Source organism: Castor canadensis, chromosome 16 (genome assembly GCF_047511655.1).
Source record: "Castor canadensis chromosome 16, mCasCan1.hap1v2, whole genome shotgun sequence".
Classification (NCBI taxonomy): domain Eukaryota; kingdom Metazoa; phylum Chordata; class Mammalia; order Rodentia; family Castoridae; genus Castor; species Castor canadensis.
The window spans coordinates 23,069,516-23,087,892 of record NC_133401.1 but is presented as its reverse complement, the minus strand read 5'-3'; the positions used below and the strand labels follow the sequence as shown (position 1 = coordinate 23,087,892).

The 18,377-nt window shown below is 44.8% G+C and overlaps 1 protein-coding gene across 1 annotated transcript; it reads left to right on the top strand.

The window, feature by feature from the left end:
* Positions 1-1,183: 1,183 nt before the first annotated feature.
* On the top strand, positions 1,184-7,314 carry LOC109689957 (sialic acid-binding Ig-like lectin 5). Its single transcript, XM_074057363.1, has 8 exons — positions 1,184-1,693; positions 1,895-2,173; positions 2,388-2,435; positions 4,865-5,122; positions 5,207-5,491; positions 5,797-5,893; positions 6,153-6,234; positions 7,144-7,314. The coding sequence occupies exons 1-8, from the start codon at positions 1,225-1,227 to the stop codon at positions 7,312-7,314; spliced, it is 1,689 nt and encodes a 562-aa protein (XP_073913464.1). The 5' UTR covers positions 1,184-1,224.
* Positions 7,315-18,377: the final 11,063 nt, after the last annotated feature.

Sequence of the window (18,377 nt, the reverse complement as noted above, 5' to 3'; positions counted from 1 at the left end):
TATTTCATTGTCACCCAGCCCTGAAACCATCCAGGAGTCCTGAGCTGGTGAAGGTGTAGAGAAAGGTGTCCATGGAAACCATGCAGCACCGTCAGCGATAAAAGAAAAATGTTATGCATACATGTGCTACATCACATGGACGACCACCAGAGGCACTACACCACATGAAGGAGGCAAACTTTAACCACCACCCCAAGTGAGGAGGAATGCCATCTGAGATAAAGCCAAAGTTTCATTTTACCTGTAGAATTCACTCATGGTGTCTCTCTGGACACCTAACCATCTACAGATATCTCTCTCGACATAGCTAACTGTGAGAAGCAGATCTGCTATGTGCTAATCTGTGTGGTGAGGACCTGAAAATTGTGGTCCACACACACCAATGGCAGCACTAATGGAGCAATAGCTTCTTCTGCATTGGGTAAGAACATGGTTCCCATTTTTGTGCCACACAAGGACTACTCAAGCTTCTTTTTCTGGAGATGTTATTGACCCTTTAGGAGTCAGTACTCAACTTGCTAGGGAAAAAGTCCATGCTCACATTTTACAAATATTGCCAATATTCTACCATGGCAGGTGGTCACCTCACCAGGGCCCACAGCTCTGAAACAACACATATTTGTATAGTGAGGCCATGAGGCTCCTATATGTTTCCAGCCCCACAAATGCACGAGTCCACTATGTGTTTTCTGATAAATTAATGAATGACAAAATGCTGGCTTCATTTCACCTAAGACATCCTTCATTCCCAGAAACTCACACATACCCTACAGAATCTCACATCATCAAGAAGACAACCTCAGGGTTTAGACAAAACTGTGACACTCTGGGGTCAGGCAGGAAGTGAGCAGCTCCTGGTGTAAACAACAGTGGCAGAAAAGTCCTTCAGAAGTTTGGCAGTTGAAGGCTGAGGCAGGAGGACAGTAAGTTTTAGGCCATAAGAGATAAATTCCAGACCCTGTATAAACAAAAACCCTGTGGGACAGTGTCTCTGCTCCTCTCTGGGTGGGTACCAGGGTTCTCTTTGGTCTCTGGCTGAAGCATGTCTGTCCACTCTGTGCAGAGGTGTGGCTCTATCTGCCTGTGTGCCTGAGGTTCCTCTTCTGTGAGCCATAGAAGTCTCTTCTTCCTCCCTCACTTCCTGGGGTCATACAGTGATTTCCTGCCTTTGTGCTCCCTTCTCTGCTCCTGACAGAAACTCAGGACACTTGGCCTCCCTCTGCAATGATGGGACCCCTGCTTCTGGCCATCCTCTGGGTAGGTGAGTGGACACAGGACATAAGGTCAAAGGAGCTGGGCCAGGATAGCCATGATTTAGCCAGAGGATGTAGCAATAAGAAGCCAACACACGAGCTGGAAGTGCAGAGATCAGTGTTGGTGCAGGAGGGTCTGTGCCTTTACCTGTCCTGCAATATTGCCAAACCTTCCACCTGGACTGTCCCTGTCTATGGTTACTGGTTTCAGAAAGATGCCGATACAAACCATGACCCACCAGTGGCTACGAATAAGCCAGCTAAACCAGTGCAGAAAGGCACCCAGGGCCGGTTCCGCTTCCTCGGGGACCTCAGTAACAACTGCTCCCTGAGCATCAGAGATGTACGGAAGGACGACAATGGCTCTTACTTCTTCCGGGTGGAAGCAGGAGATTTCAAATGGAATTACTGCAACAAGCCAGTCTATGTACAGGTGACAGGTAAGTCATAGGCTCCAAGACAGCCACAGGGAAAGGTTATGTAGGCTGTCACAGGAAGTCTGGGATAGGACATCCTGGGGTGGGGGGCTCAAGGATTAAGTATGAGGGACTCAGAAGTGGAGCTGGATCAGAGCCAGGGCTTCTCTGATGCTGTATCTCAGACTCTTCCTCTTGACTCTGCATGTTACCCTCTATTCCCAGCCCTGAATCACACCCCCCATATCATCATCCCGAGGACCCTGGAGCCTGGCCATCCCACCAAAGTAACTTGTTCTGCATCCTGGGCCTGTGAGCAGGGGACACCCCCTATCTTCTCCTGGATGTCAGCTGCCCTCACCTCTCCAGGCCCCAAGACTGCTCTCTCCTCAATGCTCACCCTCACTCCTCGGCCACAAGACCATGGTACCAACCTTACCTGCCAGGTGACCTTCCCTGGAGCTGATGTGACTGTAAAGAAAACCATCCAGCTCAACGTGTCCTGTGAGTGCTGGGCCAGGAAGCTTGAGTCCCTGGGTTAAGGGTTGTAGAGGGAGGGAAAGCAGGACTTGGCATATCAGAACTGGGTCCTGAAAGCTGGGAAGAGGAGGAAGGAAAGAGAACCCCACACTACTTCCTCTTTCTAAGATTTTGTAGAGAAAGTGCCAACAGTCACCTCCAGTCACTGAAATGGAAACTCTCATGTCTGTCTCTCCAGATGCTCCACAGAACCTGATAATTAGTGTGTCCTGGGGAAACAGCACAGGTAGGGACAACCTCTCCTCCCTGGGGGTGGAAGTGGGGACACAGTCTCCACTCTGCAAAGAACAGCAGGCATTGCTGAGCTCAAACAGGAGGAAGGCTGAGGACAGAAGCAGGGCAGTAACAGTGGGACACTCACACTCACTCCTCACCCTACACCCTGCACAGGAGCACCCCACTCTCACTCAGGTGTCCCATGGCCTCTTCCTTGGACAGCAGTGAAAGTGACTGTCACCAGTGTCAAGCATGCACCCCGATCCCTCACCCTGCCCTCCTTCTCCATAGGACCTGAGCCCTCCCTGCTCCCTACTTTCCTTTGAGTGTGTACTGTCATTTTATAAAATAGTGAGCATGAAATTTATCTTAGTTAGTTTGAGCTTCCTTAGCAAAATGCTACAGCCTGGGTGACTTAAACAACAGAAATTTATTTCTCAAATTCTGAAGACTGAAAGTCCAAGCTCAAGGTACTGGCTCACTCAAGTGTGTTGAAGGTTCTCTTCCTGGCTCACAGATGACATTTTTGTCCCCCTCATGTCTTTCCAGGGTTGAGATGCACCAATCCCATATTCAGGACCCCACCCTCACAACCTCATCTAACCATAAATTCCTACCAAATGCCTCATTTCCAAATACTAGCACAGCTGGGGGTGAGACTTCAATGTATGGATTTGTGCATTCTGTTCAGTTCATAGCAAAATTTAATAAGATTGGGGTCATACTCTGCACCTACTGATTCTCCTTTCTTGATTGTCCTTCCACAGAAAACCTGTGCATATACACACTATCTGCGCACACGACTTTGCATCATTATAACTTTTATTTCTGGTCTCATTCATTTTTTGTGGTGCTAGAGATTGAACCCAGGGCCTCCCACATGCTACCCAAGGACTCCATCTCTGAAATACATCCCTTTATTATTTTTTAATGAAATTTGCATTTTGGAGTACTTTTTGATTTACAAGAAAACTTACAAAGATGCTGTAGAAATGTTTCCATAAATCCCTTACACAACTTCCTTCATTGTCAAAACCTTACATCCCAAGGTACAGTTAGTCACAGCTAAGAAAGAGACACTGGTACATGACCAAGTCAAACTCACTTTTTTTGCTTAAATTTATTGTCTCTTGAGATCTTTCTGTATTAGTACACTGGAAACCTTCATTCATATTAATGACTCCAAGAATTTCAACTTAAGTATGGGATATTATAAAGTATATGCCTGGTTCTACTTTTGTGGAACACTGAACTTTTGTTCATAGAAATAATACAAGTAATTTATGGATCCTTCCTCACATTTGCACCCAGACTATAAGACGATTTTCTAGAGAAGAGACTTCTGGATCACAGGGTGGAGCTGTAACTCCTGCAGACATGGCCACATTGTACTGCATGGATTTGTCTTATTTGTACTCCACAAACACTGGGCCTCTTTCCCTGGGAAACACTCCCTTCCCTGCTGACCTCCTGGGTGCATTGACTCTAGGTTTTACTATCATTTTATCAATAGACTGTGTATCTTTCATTACACATTTCATTGAGAACCTTTTGTCTTACTTTCTGAATTGAATAGATTTATACATAGGGCTAGGCACAGTGATTCACATAAGTAATCCCAAATACTGTGAGGGGCTCCAAGGAGATTGAGAGGATTACAGTTCAAGATCAGCCCGGAAAAAAAGTTAGGAGACCCCCATCTCAACAAAATAAACTGAGCCATGCCTGTAATCCCAACTATGTGGGAAAAGGAGGGTCATGGGCAAAAACAGAAGACATTCTCTGAAAAAATAACTAAAGCAAGAAGGTTAAGAGGCTTGGCTCAAGTGGTAGAGTGCAAGACCCTAAATTCAAAAGCCCATTTCCAAAAAAAAAAAAGAGCTATTATTTTTTCAGTAACATTCAGTGGTGCACTTCCTGGCAGGAATCTTCTCAGGGCATCTTCCCTGGCTAACTCCCACCTGTTCTTCATGTTATTCTGTAGCTGTCCTCCTCCTCCTGGAAGTCCTCCTAGTCTGATTAGTACTGTTCAGTTATGAGGGACACCTCCAAAATCCCACCTCCATCATGAAACACATCATAGTGCTTGGTGAGAACCTGCTTTGTGGTATCATTCAGACAAGACCCTGAGCTCCTCAGACACCATTAAATTAGGCACTAGTGAACTGTAGCTGAAAGAGTGAATGTCAAACTCTTAAAGACAAGTCAGGGGTCTGAGTGGCACAGACGGCAAGGACAACAGGAGAGGGGACTAAGGCATTTCAGATGACCTCAGGTGAACTCTTGGAGAGCTGTGTGCTGCCCTCACCCTGTCCCCATGGGGCAGAGTCCACATAGAATGAACCCATCAGGCCATGAAAGAGGAATATAGACCCACATGGTATGAGTTGAAGACAGAGCCCAATGGGCCTGGGCTCAGTCTTCTCTCTGCCTCCCCAGGATCTGCAGCCCTGAGCAGTGGTTCATCTCTGCACATCCAAGAGGGTGAGTCCCTGCGCCTGGTGTGTGTCCCTGACAGCAACCCTCCTGCCACGCTGAAATGGACCAAAAAGGGCCAAACCCTGAGGACCTCACAGCCCTCCAACAATGGGGTTTTGGAGCTGCCTTGGGTGGAGCTGGAAGACCAAGGAAAATATGTCTGCCATGCTCAGAACCTGTTGGGCACTCAGACAGCCTCTGTGAGCCTCATTGTGCACAGTGAGTTGCGAGATACCTGGGGGTAGGACACATGAGTCACCACCAGGAGAGGGACCCTCTGATCCCTCTCTCCTATTCCTACAGATGTCCTGAAGCTCCTGGGCCCTTCCTGCTCCTGGGGTGCTGAGGGTCTGCACTGCAGCTGCTCCTCCCGAGCCTGGCCGCCACCCTCTCTGCGCTGGCGTCGGGGGGAGGTGCTGCTGGAGGGGATCAGTAGCAACACCTCCTTCACAGTCACCTCCAGCTCTGCTGGACCCTGGGTCAACAGCTCCCTGAACATCCACAGGGGTCTCAGCACTGACCTCAGAATAACCTGTGAAGCCCAGAGCAACCATGGGACTCAGAGTGGCACTGTCTTCCTGCTTCCAGGTCAGGGAGTTATGAAGGGCGTGGCCTGGGAAAGGGGAGACTACAATTTGGATCCTGTAAGACACCGAGGGATCAGAGAAATGGGCTGACCCAAGACTAAGGGGGGCTGGAATTCAGGGTCCTCTATCCTTTGGCTGAAGAGGGGCAGAGGGGACAGGTGACTGCCATCACATAGAGAGATGGAGACAAAGGACCTGGTACTGATGATGGTGGGCAGTCTCATCGGCCATGGATTTGAGAAGGTAGATGCTCAAGTACCTGATAAGGAGGACTGGAGATCACCCTGCTCTCTCTCTTGTCTGCAGGGAATCCAGAACCCAGGAAGGCAATGGTTCAGGGGGTCGTCGGGGGAGCTGGTGCCATGGTCCTGCTTGCCATCTGCCTCAGCCTCAGCTTCTGCATGTGAGTGATGGCTCAGGTTGGTGCAGAGGCTTCATGAGGTGGGGTGCACAGCTCAAAGAATCTCCAAACTCAAAGCCATAAGTGGAGCACCCTGGCGAGACGATGAAGCCAGGGGTGGCTGCATTTAGTTGACATCTCCTGCCACCTTGGCAAGGGGCAAGGTCCACGCAGCAGGCCTCACACCCTGCCACTAAACCCAGCCCTTCTGAGCTCCAGCACCCAGCCAGCCCGGCTAAAAGGCCCTTGTCTCTTTCCCCAGAGTGAAGACCTGCAGGAAGAAATCCAGGCAGAAAGCAGCGAGTGGGGATGGCACCCATCCTGAGGTGAGGACCGGCTCCCTGGTGAGTGGGGTGGGCGTGTGTCCATCTGTGTTGCTGCTGGACACCTGGCCAGGTGATCCAGGGCAGCTCCCTCATCATGGCAGAGCTGAGCATTTATTCCCACAAACATCTCCTTCCCCTCAGGTTTCCTGCTGCAGCCACAGGCTGGGGACCCAGGAGCTGCCTTCCCTTCATCCCCTTCATCTCCCAGAGCCCATGGTTTTCCATGGTTGTCCCTTTCTCCTGTTAGCAAAGCTTTTCCCAGTACAGCCCCTTCCTGACAAGCCCTCTCCATCTCTCACCTGGACCCTGCACTGGCCTAGGCTCCCCAAGATGAGATTCCAGAAGTTAAATTCCCAAAGCAGTGTTGGGGGTAGGGGGAGTCTCCTCTCTGCTTGGTCTTATGGTTCAGGTCAGCACTGCCCAATACAATGGAATGTCAGCCCTGTATATAATGTAAAATGTTCTCTTAGCTACATTTTAAGATTAGATAGAGCAGGGCCTGGTGGCAAACGCCTGTAATCCCAGCTACTGGGGAAGGGGAGGCAGGAGGACCTCCAGTTTGAGGCCAGCCTGGCTAAAGTTAGCAAGACCCTGTCTCAAAACCAAAATACAAACAAAAGAGCTGGGGCGTAGCTAACCACAGTTGTCCACAGAGGCGAGGTGTAGGATTCAGTGAGATTCCTTACAGATACGGGGAATTAGGATTAAAAGTTGTTGGGTTGGGGGTGTGGCTCAGTGCTCTGCACAAGTCTATCACTCCTGAGGCCCTGTGCTCCATCCGCAGCACTACAAATAAGAATTAAAGTACAAATGAATGAGTGGAAACATGACCTAGTGAAGACTCAGGAATGAGGGTGAAATGGGTAAACGCATGAGGCCCTCAAGCCTGGAAGGTCTGTTCTGACGCCCTTCTCTCCCCCACTGCAGGATCACCTGAATGCATCCGAGTTGCACAGCACCCCATCCCACCCACCCCCTGTGGGGGAGCAGCCTGAGGCCCATTACGCCTCCCTCAGCTTCCCAACCCCGAAGTCCACCAGGCCCCAGGCCCAGGTCTCCAATACCACCGAGTACTCGGAGATCAAGATCCACAATTGATGACGGCCATCCCTCCAGCCCCAGCTCTGGCTGGACCCCCAAAAAGTCACCACTGAGGAGCATGTGTGTCGGGGACAGACTCGTGACAATAGCCTTGAGCCACATGTTATACATGAGAAAGTTGAGTTCCTTGAAGTGGGTGAAGGTCTCAGAGATTCCTGGGGTCAAATCCACACTCAGAATTAACTCAGGAAAAGCTCTGCGCCTTCACTTCCCTCTCCGTGATATTCGCTAGGTACGTTAAGTAGGAAAATGCACAATTTGTATTGTTTGGTGTCTTGATAAGTTGTGGCTCTTTGCCCTGCTGCCTCACCAGGGTGGAGCAAGATGTCATCTTTGACTCCATCGCACACTTGGTTTTGCTTTACTATTTCTAAGAGCATGGCTATATTAAAAGGTAAATCTAGCCGGGAGCTGGTGGCTCACACCTGTAATCCTACCTACTCAGGAGGCAGAAATCAGGAAGATTGTGGTTTGAAGCCAGCTCAGGCAAATAGTTCACAAGACCCTATCCTGAAAAAACCCTTCACAAAAAAAGGGGTGGTGGAGCGGCTGAAGGTGTAGGCACTGAGTTCAAATCCCAGCACCGCAAAAAAAAAGGTAAATCTACTTTTGAGTGCATGTCTCAAGTAGAGAAAATAATTCTAATACATGTACCTCACACAGAACTCATCTCCAAATTATAGAAGTAACATATAAAAGGCTTCCACTAATCAGTAAGAAGTCCACAAGCCAATGGAAAATACTGTGTGCATTCAGACATACAACAAACATACAGAAAGGTGTCTAGCTTCAGTAGTTGTCAAGAAAATGCAAATAAACAAGCTACACAACTACAAATTGGCTAAAATGACAACTAATGTCCAGGTTATCAGTTGGTGAGAATGTAAAGCTATGCAGCCCTTGTGCACTGTGGGCTGAGTAGGAATTACAAAAGTGATTGTCACTCTCTACCAACACTGAGACTCATCAACTCTGCTCCTACCAGCCTAAGCTCACAGAGCTGAGCCCCAGACACACACAAGAGCATCAACACACTGCAGCATTAAATACAATGATGCAAACGAAGTCTTACACAAGAGCCAGGCAGTTGATTTCAGGCCTGACACTCCCAGCACTGTTTGAAACAGGACTTTTCCGTCCCTCCTCCTCTCTCTCATGGTGCAATTTAGGGTTCTCTGTCTGTTCCTATAAGAACCACTTCTGGGTTTTTTTTGGTTCTTTTGTGGGTTTTTTTTTCAATACTGAGGTTTGAACTCATGATCTTAGCACTCTACCATTTCAGTCACTCCCCCAGCATTTTTCATTTTAGTTATTTTTTAGATAGAGTCTCAACCTTTTTTCTTTTTTAAATTATCATATTATTCTTGGTGACATTTACGAAAGTGCTTAGGATCTATCTTAGTTTATTATAATTATAATTATAATATTATAATTAATTAATATCTTAATTAGTTTCACCCTATCATTTCTATTATTCCCCCTCCCCCATTCCTGGAATAGTTTCAACAGGTCTCATTTCTCCATTTTCACACATGAAAATTCACCCTCCCACACCCTTTCTTTATATCCTCCCCCTCCTACTCCTACCAAACCCTGGACAGGACCTGTTTTAGCTTCCTGTTCTCCATTTTTTGAGAAAAGAAAAGCTTTTTGTTTGTTTAAGATATCTACACAGAAATGTAAGGCCATTAGGAATTGACACAATGACTTCATCCTGTACAATGAACATATGCTAAAAAATGAAAAAAATAAATGTATACAGAGACTTTCATTATGATATTTCCATGTGTATATGTGCTGTATCCCAAACTGGTTCATCCCCCCCATTTTTCTCCTTCCGTCCTTTGTCTTCTCCTTATGGTGATTTCAACAGGTTTAAAAATTCTATATTCATTCTTGTATAGAAAGTACATCAGCCACATTCACCTTCCTACTTCCTTCTTTTACCCTCCACTTTCCATTAGCCTGACCTATTTTTCATTCGTGTCCTTCATTGGTCAGGTGTCTGTTCGTTGGTTGATGGGATTTTTTTTTTTAATGGCAGTGATAAGGTTCAAACATAGGGCCTGAACATGCTCGGCAAACACTTAACTACTGAGCTACATCCTCAGCCCCAGTCAGTAGGATTTTTGCCTGCACATTCACTGTGGTTAAGTCAATGTAACCCTCTCCACTGCATTTCTTTGCCCTTTCCTCCATCCTGTGCTGTTTAACAGTCTGTGCTGTTTCCTTGTGCCTTGTTCCTACACAGTTGTCATGTATTTCATTATCATTTTTGTTCGATTCACTGTCTTTCTTTCCTTCTTTTCCTCCTTCCTTGATCTCCTCTACCAGTCTCACTTTTGGATACAGGCTTTGTACATATTTCTATGTATATATAATATTGCTTGTATTGGGCCTATATTCCACATATGAGAGAGAACATGCAGCCTTTGGCCTTCTGAACCTGGCTTACTTCATTTAAGATGATGTTCTCCAGTTCCAACCTTTACCTGAAAACAACAAAATTTCATTCTTCTTTGTGGCGAGTAAAATTCCATTGTGTATAAATACCACATTTTCTTAATCCATTCATCACTTATGGGGCATCTATGCTGTTTCCATAGCTTGGCTATTGTGAACAGTGCTGCAATAAACATGGGTGTGCAGGTGCCTTTATTGTAACCTGACTTGCATTCTTTTGATATCCCTAGGTGTGGCATTGCTGGGTAATATGGCAGTTCTATTTTTTGTTATTTGAGGAGCCTTCATTCTGTTTTCCATAATGTTTGTACTAATTTACATTCCCACCAGTCGTGCGTGAGGGTTCCTTTCCTTTGTTGTTGTTTGTGTTCTTGATGATAACTGTTCTAACAGGAGTGAGGTGGAATCTTAATGTGGTTTTGATTTGCATTTCTTTTACACCCAGGAATGGTGAGAATTTTTTCATGTGTTTTGTTTCTTTGTTTTTTGGCCATTTGAACTTCTTCCCTTGAAAAAGCTCTGTTCAGTTAATTTGCCCATTTCTTCATTGGGTTATTGATTCTTTGGGGAGGGTTAGGTTTTTGACTCTTGTATATTCTGCTTATTAATCCCTGGTCAGATGTATAGCTAGCAAATATTTTCTCCCATTCTATGGGCAGCCTCTTCAATCTGGTGGCCATTTCTTTTGTTGTGCAGAAGCTTCTTAGTTTCAAGTAGTCTCATTTGTCAATCTTTTCTCTCAGTTGCTGAGCCATTTGAGTTCTATTTAGAAAGTCATTGCCTATGCCTATTAGCTCCAGTGTATTCTCTGCTCTTTCCTGCACTAACTTCAAAGTTTAGGGCCTTATATTAAGGTCCTCAGTCTACTTTGAGCTGATACTTGTACAGGGGGAAAGACATGGATCTAGTTGCAGTTTTTTGCAGGCAGTTAACTACTTTGCCCAGCAACATTTGTTGAAGAGGCTGTCTTCTCTCCATCGTGTGTTTTTGATGCCTCTGACAAAAATAAGGTGGGCATAGCTGTGTGGCTTCATATCTGGGTCCTCTATTCTGTTCCAATGGTCTTCATGTCTGTTTTTGTGCCAGTACCATGCTGTTTTTATTGTTATTGCTTTGTAATATAGTTTGAAGTCAGGTATTGTGATACCTCCGGCATTGCTCTTTTTGCTGAGTATTGCCTTGGCTATTCGCAGGCTCTTGTGCTTCCAAATAAACTTTCGGGTAGATTTTTCAATCTCTTTGATGAATGTCATTCGGATTTTGATAGGAATTGCACTGAACATATAGATTGGTTTTGGGAGTAAAGCCATTTTTACTATGTTGATTCTACCAATCCATGAGCATGGGAGATCTCTCCACCTTCTGTAGTCTTCCTCAGTCTCTTTCTTCAGTGGTTTGTTGTTTTCATTGTAGAGATCTTTCACTTCCTTTCTTAAGTTTATTCTCAGGTATTTTTTCTCAGGCTATTGTAATTGGAATTGTTTTCCTGCATTCTTTCTCAGTCTGTTCATTGTTGGTGTATAGAAAGGCTACTGATGTTTGTCTCAAACTCTTTTGTCTGGGTGAGAGTGCCTTGGACCACGATCTCCTACTCGCTCTTCCAGTGTAGCTAGGATTATAAGCATGTAACACCTTGCCCAGTTTTTCTGCAGAGAGATGATCTTGCTAACTTTTTGGCTAAGCTGGCCTCTAACCATACCCTTATCATCTCTGCTACCTAAGTACCTGGGATTCTAATAGGTATGAGTGACGGACCTGGCCCCAACCATTTCTTGAATGTAGTGAGTGTGCACACCTTCCTCCCACTCTCCATGGACTGTGAGCTCCCCTGGTCACAGCACAAATAGCCTGATGTCCAGTGATGAAGTAGAAATAACCCAAATACCCATCAACTGATGAATGGATACACACACTGTGGTCTGTGCAGAAAATGGAGTATCATTCAGCCATGAAAAGGACTGAAATGCAGATGGTGCTGCAGCATGGATAAACCTCAGGGACTTGAAGCTGTGTGAGAGAAGCCAGACATGAATTGATCACATATTGTATGACTCTATTCATATGAAATGTCCAGAAAAGAGAAATGCAAGTTACACTGGTAGTAGCCAGGGACTGGGGAGGAGGAAATAGGCAGTGATTTCTTGGTGGATATGGGGTCCTATTTTAGGGTGATTAGAATGTTTTGTGACCAGGTAGATGTGGTGGTGACACAACATTGAGACTGTACTAAATGCCATGGAATTGCTTGCTTTAAAATGGGTCATCTAATGGTACATGAATTTCACCTCAATAAAAAAAATAATAATGGTTGGTGCTAATGCCTCACGCCTATAATCCTAGCTACTTGGGAAGCTGATATCAAGAGGATCATGATTCAAGGCCAGCACAGGCAAAAAGTTCATGGGACCCCCATCTCAACCAATAACCCTGGCAAGGTGGGAAGTGTAAAATAGGAGAACCACAATCCAGGCCAGCCTAGGAAAAAGTGAGCTCCTATCTCCACAATAACCAGAGCAAAAACGGCAGCTGGTATGGCTGGAATGGCAGAGGACCTGCCTAACAAGTGCAAAGCCCTGAGTTCTAACCCTAGTACAACCAAAAAATAAATTAATAATAATAATGTATACTTTGCAGTCACAGCTTCATGACTGGAACACCTGATCCCCTGCTACTTTTGCTCACCTGTTACCTGGGGCAAAAATGCACTTAGTTAATTTATTCATCTTGGGAATTCTGGGAATTACCATGTGCAGTTGGTTTGGCCCAGTGAGGCCCCAAAAATGGTGAGCTTGGAAGACCACCTAAAGTGCATCAGTCCAAGACCAAATGCCACCCAGGTAATCATTCAATTTGCTAAGTAACCTTCAGGTGTCCAGCTGTAGACTTGCTCTCCACTTACAACCAGTGGGTTTCTTTGTGGTCAGGATGGAATTAATGCTGATATACAAATTGACAAAGGAGAAGTTTAAAACCCACTTTACATCTTTGTGGTCACTTTGTTTCACTTCGCTCTCCCTCATCTATTCCCAGAAACAAGTTCCTGATGTGTCTACTCCTTTTCATCCCCTGGTTCAAGTCTTGACCTGTGTTTCCCCAAATCATTGCAACAGCCTCCTCCCCAGCTTTCAAACTCCTGTGTCACCCCATCAGACTATCACCCACACCATTAGAAAAGAGAGATTCCTAAGCCAGATGTGGTGGTGCATGCCTGTAATCCCAGACTCAAGAGGCTGAGGCAGGAGATTCACAAGTTTGAGGCCAATTTGGGCTACATAGTGAGAACCTTTCTCAAAAAAAACAAGGACTGGGGGATGTAGTTCAGTTATAGAATGCTTGTCTAGCATGCACGAGGATCTGAGTTTGATCCTTAGCACTACTTCAATCCTGTTCAATCCTGTCCTTTTGCTAAATATCATTCAGTGAGAATCATTCAATCTCACTGTTAACTAACTGAGCCCCTTCTCTCAGCCAGCACCCCTCACACATATCAACCACACCGCTGTCTCTTCCCAAAGCTCTCTTGCCCCTTTCTGTTTCTTCATGCTTCGTGCATATGGCTCCCTGTCACTGGAATGTCGTCCCCTTTTCGCCATCTTTGCAGCACACATGGTCCTCTGAAAGCCAGCAGAAGTAGCACCTCCTTAAACAAGTGTTGATGAGGTTGTGAAGAAGTTGGAACCTGGCCCACCACTGGTGGGAACATACAATGGTGCAGGCTCTGTGGAGAACAGTGTGGCCATTCATGAAAACCCAAACATAGGCTTACAGTATGATCAGCAATCACTCTTCGGGGCATCTGTTCAAAGAATGGAAACAGGGCCTTGACCAGGTACTTTTTCATAGCAGTGTTCATAGAAACATTGATTTGGAGCTACTGGGGTTTGAACTCAGGACTTCACACTTGTTAGTCATACACTCTACTAGTTGAGCCATGCCTCCAGGCCTTTTTGCTTTAATTATTTTTTAGGTAAGTCTTCACACTTTTTGCCTTGGGATGGCCTCAGGCCATGATCCACCTCCCGTGTAGCTGGGGTTACAGGTATACACCACCACACCTAGACCATAGCTACACCTTTTAAAATAGTTAAAAGGTGGGAACAACCTAAGTGTCTACTGACTGATGAATGGAGAAACACAACATGGTGTACACGTAGGGCAAATACTGTTCAGCCTTAAAAATGAGTGGAATTCTGGGACATGTTACAACAGAGAAGAACTGTAAAAACATTACGCTGTGGGAAATGAGACAGATGCAAAAGGACGACTACCATACACTTCCACTTGTTCTAGGCACCTAGCATGGCCACATTCATTGAGACAGAAGGCAGAAGAGTGTGACCAGGGCCTGAGAAAGTGGGGCAGAGGGGAGAATTGTTGATGGGTGCAGATGGAAAAAGTCTGTAGGTGGATCAAAGTGATAGAGGCACAGCAATGTGAATGTAAGGACACTGACTTGTGCACTTATGGTTTAAATTAAAAGTGTTGTATTGTGTATATTGTCTCACAATTTTTAAAAAGAAAATGAACACTGCACCACATTCCCTGTCAATTCACACCAAATCTATTCATTGATTCAATAAAATGCCAAGCTAAATTCTGGCAGTGTGTGTGTGTGTGTGTGTGTGTGTGTGTGTGTGAGAGAGAGAGAGAGAGAAAGAGAAATTGCAAAATTATTGAAAAGTTGTAAGATAATTCAAGGCAAGGTGACCCATACCTGTCATCCCAACATTCAGGAAGCTGAGACAAGAGGAGCTTGAGTTTGAGGCCAGCCTGACCTACATAGGGAGACCTTGTCCCAAACAAAAGAAAAGGTTAAAAGAAAATGCAATGGGCTTTAAAAAAGAGAGAGAGAGAGAGAGAGAGACATTCTTGAAGAAATACAAAGTTGGAAGAGTGAAAGTGGCTAACTTCAAGGCTTTGATAAGATTAGGATAATTCAGACACTGAGACACCGGTATTAGGCCACTGGAACAGAATAAGGTGCTTAAGTAGAGACCCCAAATATAAAGACTGGATAGATAGACAATTAAGGTGCCACCAGAATTCAGGAGAGAAATTGCCTTTTCAATAAATGGTACTGAAATTGTTATATATATATATATATATATATATATATATATAAAAGATTAACCTTGATCCATATGTCACATCATGCCCAAGTGTCAATATGATATGTATAAATGACTGAAATATAAATGGTAAAACAATAAAGCTTCTAGAAGAAGACAAAAAGGATTATTTTACAACCTTGGAGGAGATTAATATTTCTTAAGCATTACACAAAAATCACTAACCATAATTTTTTTTAAAATGGTAAGTTGGATTTTACTAAAATGGAGAATATCCCTTAATCCTAAACAGCATTAAGAGAGTAAAGGCAAAGTAACTATTGGGAGAAGGTCTTCGCAATGTGTGTATCAAAGAACTCCTCTCCAGGATACAGGAGTGCTACAAAACAGGTGAAGGTCAAAAACGAAATCTTATCTTAATGAACATGGAATTTATACACATACTTCACATTATACATACAGAATTTCCAAACGGTTAATAAGATATGAAGTAATAGTACCCGCAGGTAATACGAATTAAACTCACAATTAGACGGTACCACACTCAGAGAGAACGGTCAAATGAAAGGTGGCCATTGTCGCGCGTTGGCAGGGATATGGCGCGTGTGGCGCTGTCCTGTGCTGGGATTGTGGACGGTTCATACAGTGGCCGCACCTTACAAAGCTATCCTCAGCCTTGTTTATGAAATCTGAGGCCCTGCCCTCCAGCTTGTCCATGACTGAATGAATGTTCATTGATGATTGATGAATGTGAAGCAACCTCAATAGTTCAAACCTGGACGACGCAGTGATGGACTACTACCAGAAACCTCTGCCCAGAGGAGCTGATATCCTAGTGGGGCAGACTTGTAAACAAAAACACAATTGAGTAGCAGCAAAAGTTGTTTCGAAAACATGAAATGGGTGGGAAATTGTGTAATGGACAACGTGTGAGAAAATATAAATTCTGCTTAATCAACAGGAGCACAAGGACTAGGGTTGGAGGGGGTGTGTGGTCAAGCAAGGCCTGCTGGGAAAGAAACTGGCGCCAAAGGCCCAAGGTACCACCCACTGCTGCTGATTGGCTCAAACTCTAGGAGCACAAAGAGGGAAGGGCTACGTTCAGCTCCTGATTGGCTCTGGTGGCTGTGCATCAGCTCTAAGAGGCACGTACTCCATGTGCCTTCCTGATTGGTTATGGAGTAGTCGCGTGCAGCTGCTGATTGGCTGCGGGGAAGATGCTCATCAGAGTGACCATCGTGCGTCCTCAGCCTTCTTCCTGGTGCTGCAGACTGACAATCACTGGCTTATTGCCCTATTGGCACGGCCCTCCTGGAGTCCTTGTGTGCACGATCTGCCTTGGGGCAGCCAAACTGGGCTTCCGGAATGTGGGGCTCCTGGGCTGCGCACGTGACATCCACAAGTCGGTTAGGCCCCGTGGCTCTCAGGACAGAGGTCCTGCCGCCCTTTGTTCTGTGTGACAAAGATCAGTTCTGATCATAAGACAGGGGACTGCGGACTAGTCAGTTCATCAGGAGCCCTTCATTGTGATCGTCAGCCAGGTACCTGGTGAGATTGTCACAAAGCCAGTCATCTGGTCAGCCTTTCATCCCTCAGTCACCCGGTTATCCAGAAGGGCAGTCAGTGGGTGACCAGTGTATCAGCAAGGCAGCCAATCAATGTGTTGGTTAATGATGAGGTTAGTGACTTTGTGAGTCACATCCAGTCCCCTTGTAAGTCATTTATTCAGGTAATAAGAAAATCTACCACCTCTTTAACCCACCCTGTTAGCCGGTTAATTAGGCTCCCACTAAGTCAGTCTTTTAGTAAATCAGGCCCTCTGTAACTTACTGTTATCTCACATGTAAGCTGGTTAATCAAGATTCACTTTAATCATAAGTGTATCTAGAAAAATCAGATCTTTTGTTAGCATAATCAAAATCCTGTCACCAGAAGTTAGTCCTTCCTTTAGACCATCAGGAAAGCTATTTTCAACTCTTATATACTGTCAAAGGATTACACAGATGGAGCTGGCCTTGATGGTGCCAACCCATAATCTCAGCATTTGAGAAACTGAGGCAAGAGGATTGAGAGTCAGAGGACAACCTAGGCTATATAAAGAGACCCTGTCTCAAAAAAACAAGGGCTGGGGATATAGCTGAGTTGTGCAGTGCTTGCATAGCATGAACAACGACCTGGATTCAATCCCAAGGACCCTCCCCTAACAAAAAAAAAAAATCCCACAAATGAATGTGTGCTGAAAACAAAGAATATCCTAGAGCCCTTGGAATAAGATGCCAAGATAAAATTGAGAGAAGTGATGGTGAAAGAAAAATATGATGGATGCATGAGGAGTTGAGCCATGTAGTCTGCTAAAGCCTGGAAGAAATGAGAAAAAAGAAAACAGAGTTTTAAAGATAGATCAACCAATAGCTCCAACAATACACCTACTTGACAAATGAGCAAATAAGAGAAAAACCAGAGAAAAATAAATGACCATTTTTTCAGTGATTTACTGGCAAAGCTTCAGCCACTTCCCAGATAAGGCTCATTCCAACATCCAACATGAGTGTGTTTTTGTTTTGTTTTGTTTTTTCAGTATTGGGGAAAGAACCTTACACACACTAGGCAAGGCCTCCAAGGCTGAGCTACAACCAACTTGAGCTTTAAGGTGGAGATAAGGATGGAAAAAAATGGCAAAGTGAAAAAGGAAGCAAGTGTTTGGGCATGAAGGAGAGACATATGCGTGGCCCGGAAGCCTAAGCTTACTTGTCCTCTTTATGGGACAAGTAAGGTCAATCAGGTTTTTCTTTGTTTGTTTTGAATATACCACTTTTTTTTCATTCCTTTTGTTGGCACCTATTATACAAAGTAATGGCTTTCATTGAAACAGTTTCATATGTGCATAGAAAGAACTTTGATGATTTTCACCCCCACTATTGTCCTCTTATCCTCTCTATCCCTTATCCCTTGCATGTCCCTAATGATCACCCCCTTTATTTTCATGTCCTTTTCTTCTCTAAATTCCACATATGCCAGAAAACATGCAAGGCTTGTCTTTCTGAGACTGACTTATTTTGCTTAACAGGATGATCTCTAGTTCCATCCATTTTCTTGCAATTGCCACAATTTCATTTTTTTATGGCTAAATAAAACTCCATTGTGTATATGCAACTCATTTTTTTTTATCCATTCATCTCTGGATGGGCACCCATGCTGTTTTCATGACTTGGCTATTGTGACTAGTATTGCCATAACATGGGTTTGCAGGTATCTCTATAAGCTGACTTTGATTCCTCTGGTTATATAGCCAGAGGTGGTTCTATTTTTAATTTTTTGAGTAACTCCCATACTAATTGTCATAGAGGCAATACTAAGGGGAGAGAGAGAGGGAGGGAGGGAGGGAAAGAAAGAAGAAAGAAAAGAAGGAAGGAAGGAGAGAGAGAAAGGATGGAAGGAAGGAGGGAGGGAGGGAAGGAAGGAAAAGAAAGAAGATGGAAGGAAAGAAAGAGAAAAAGACAGAAGGAAAGAAAAAGAGAAAGGAAGGAA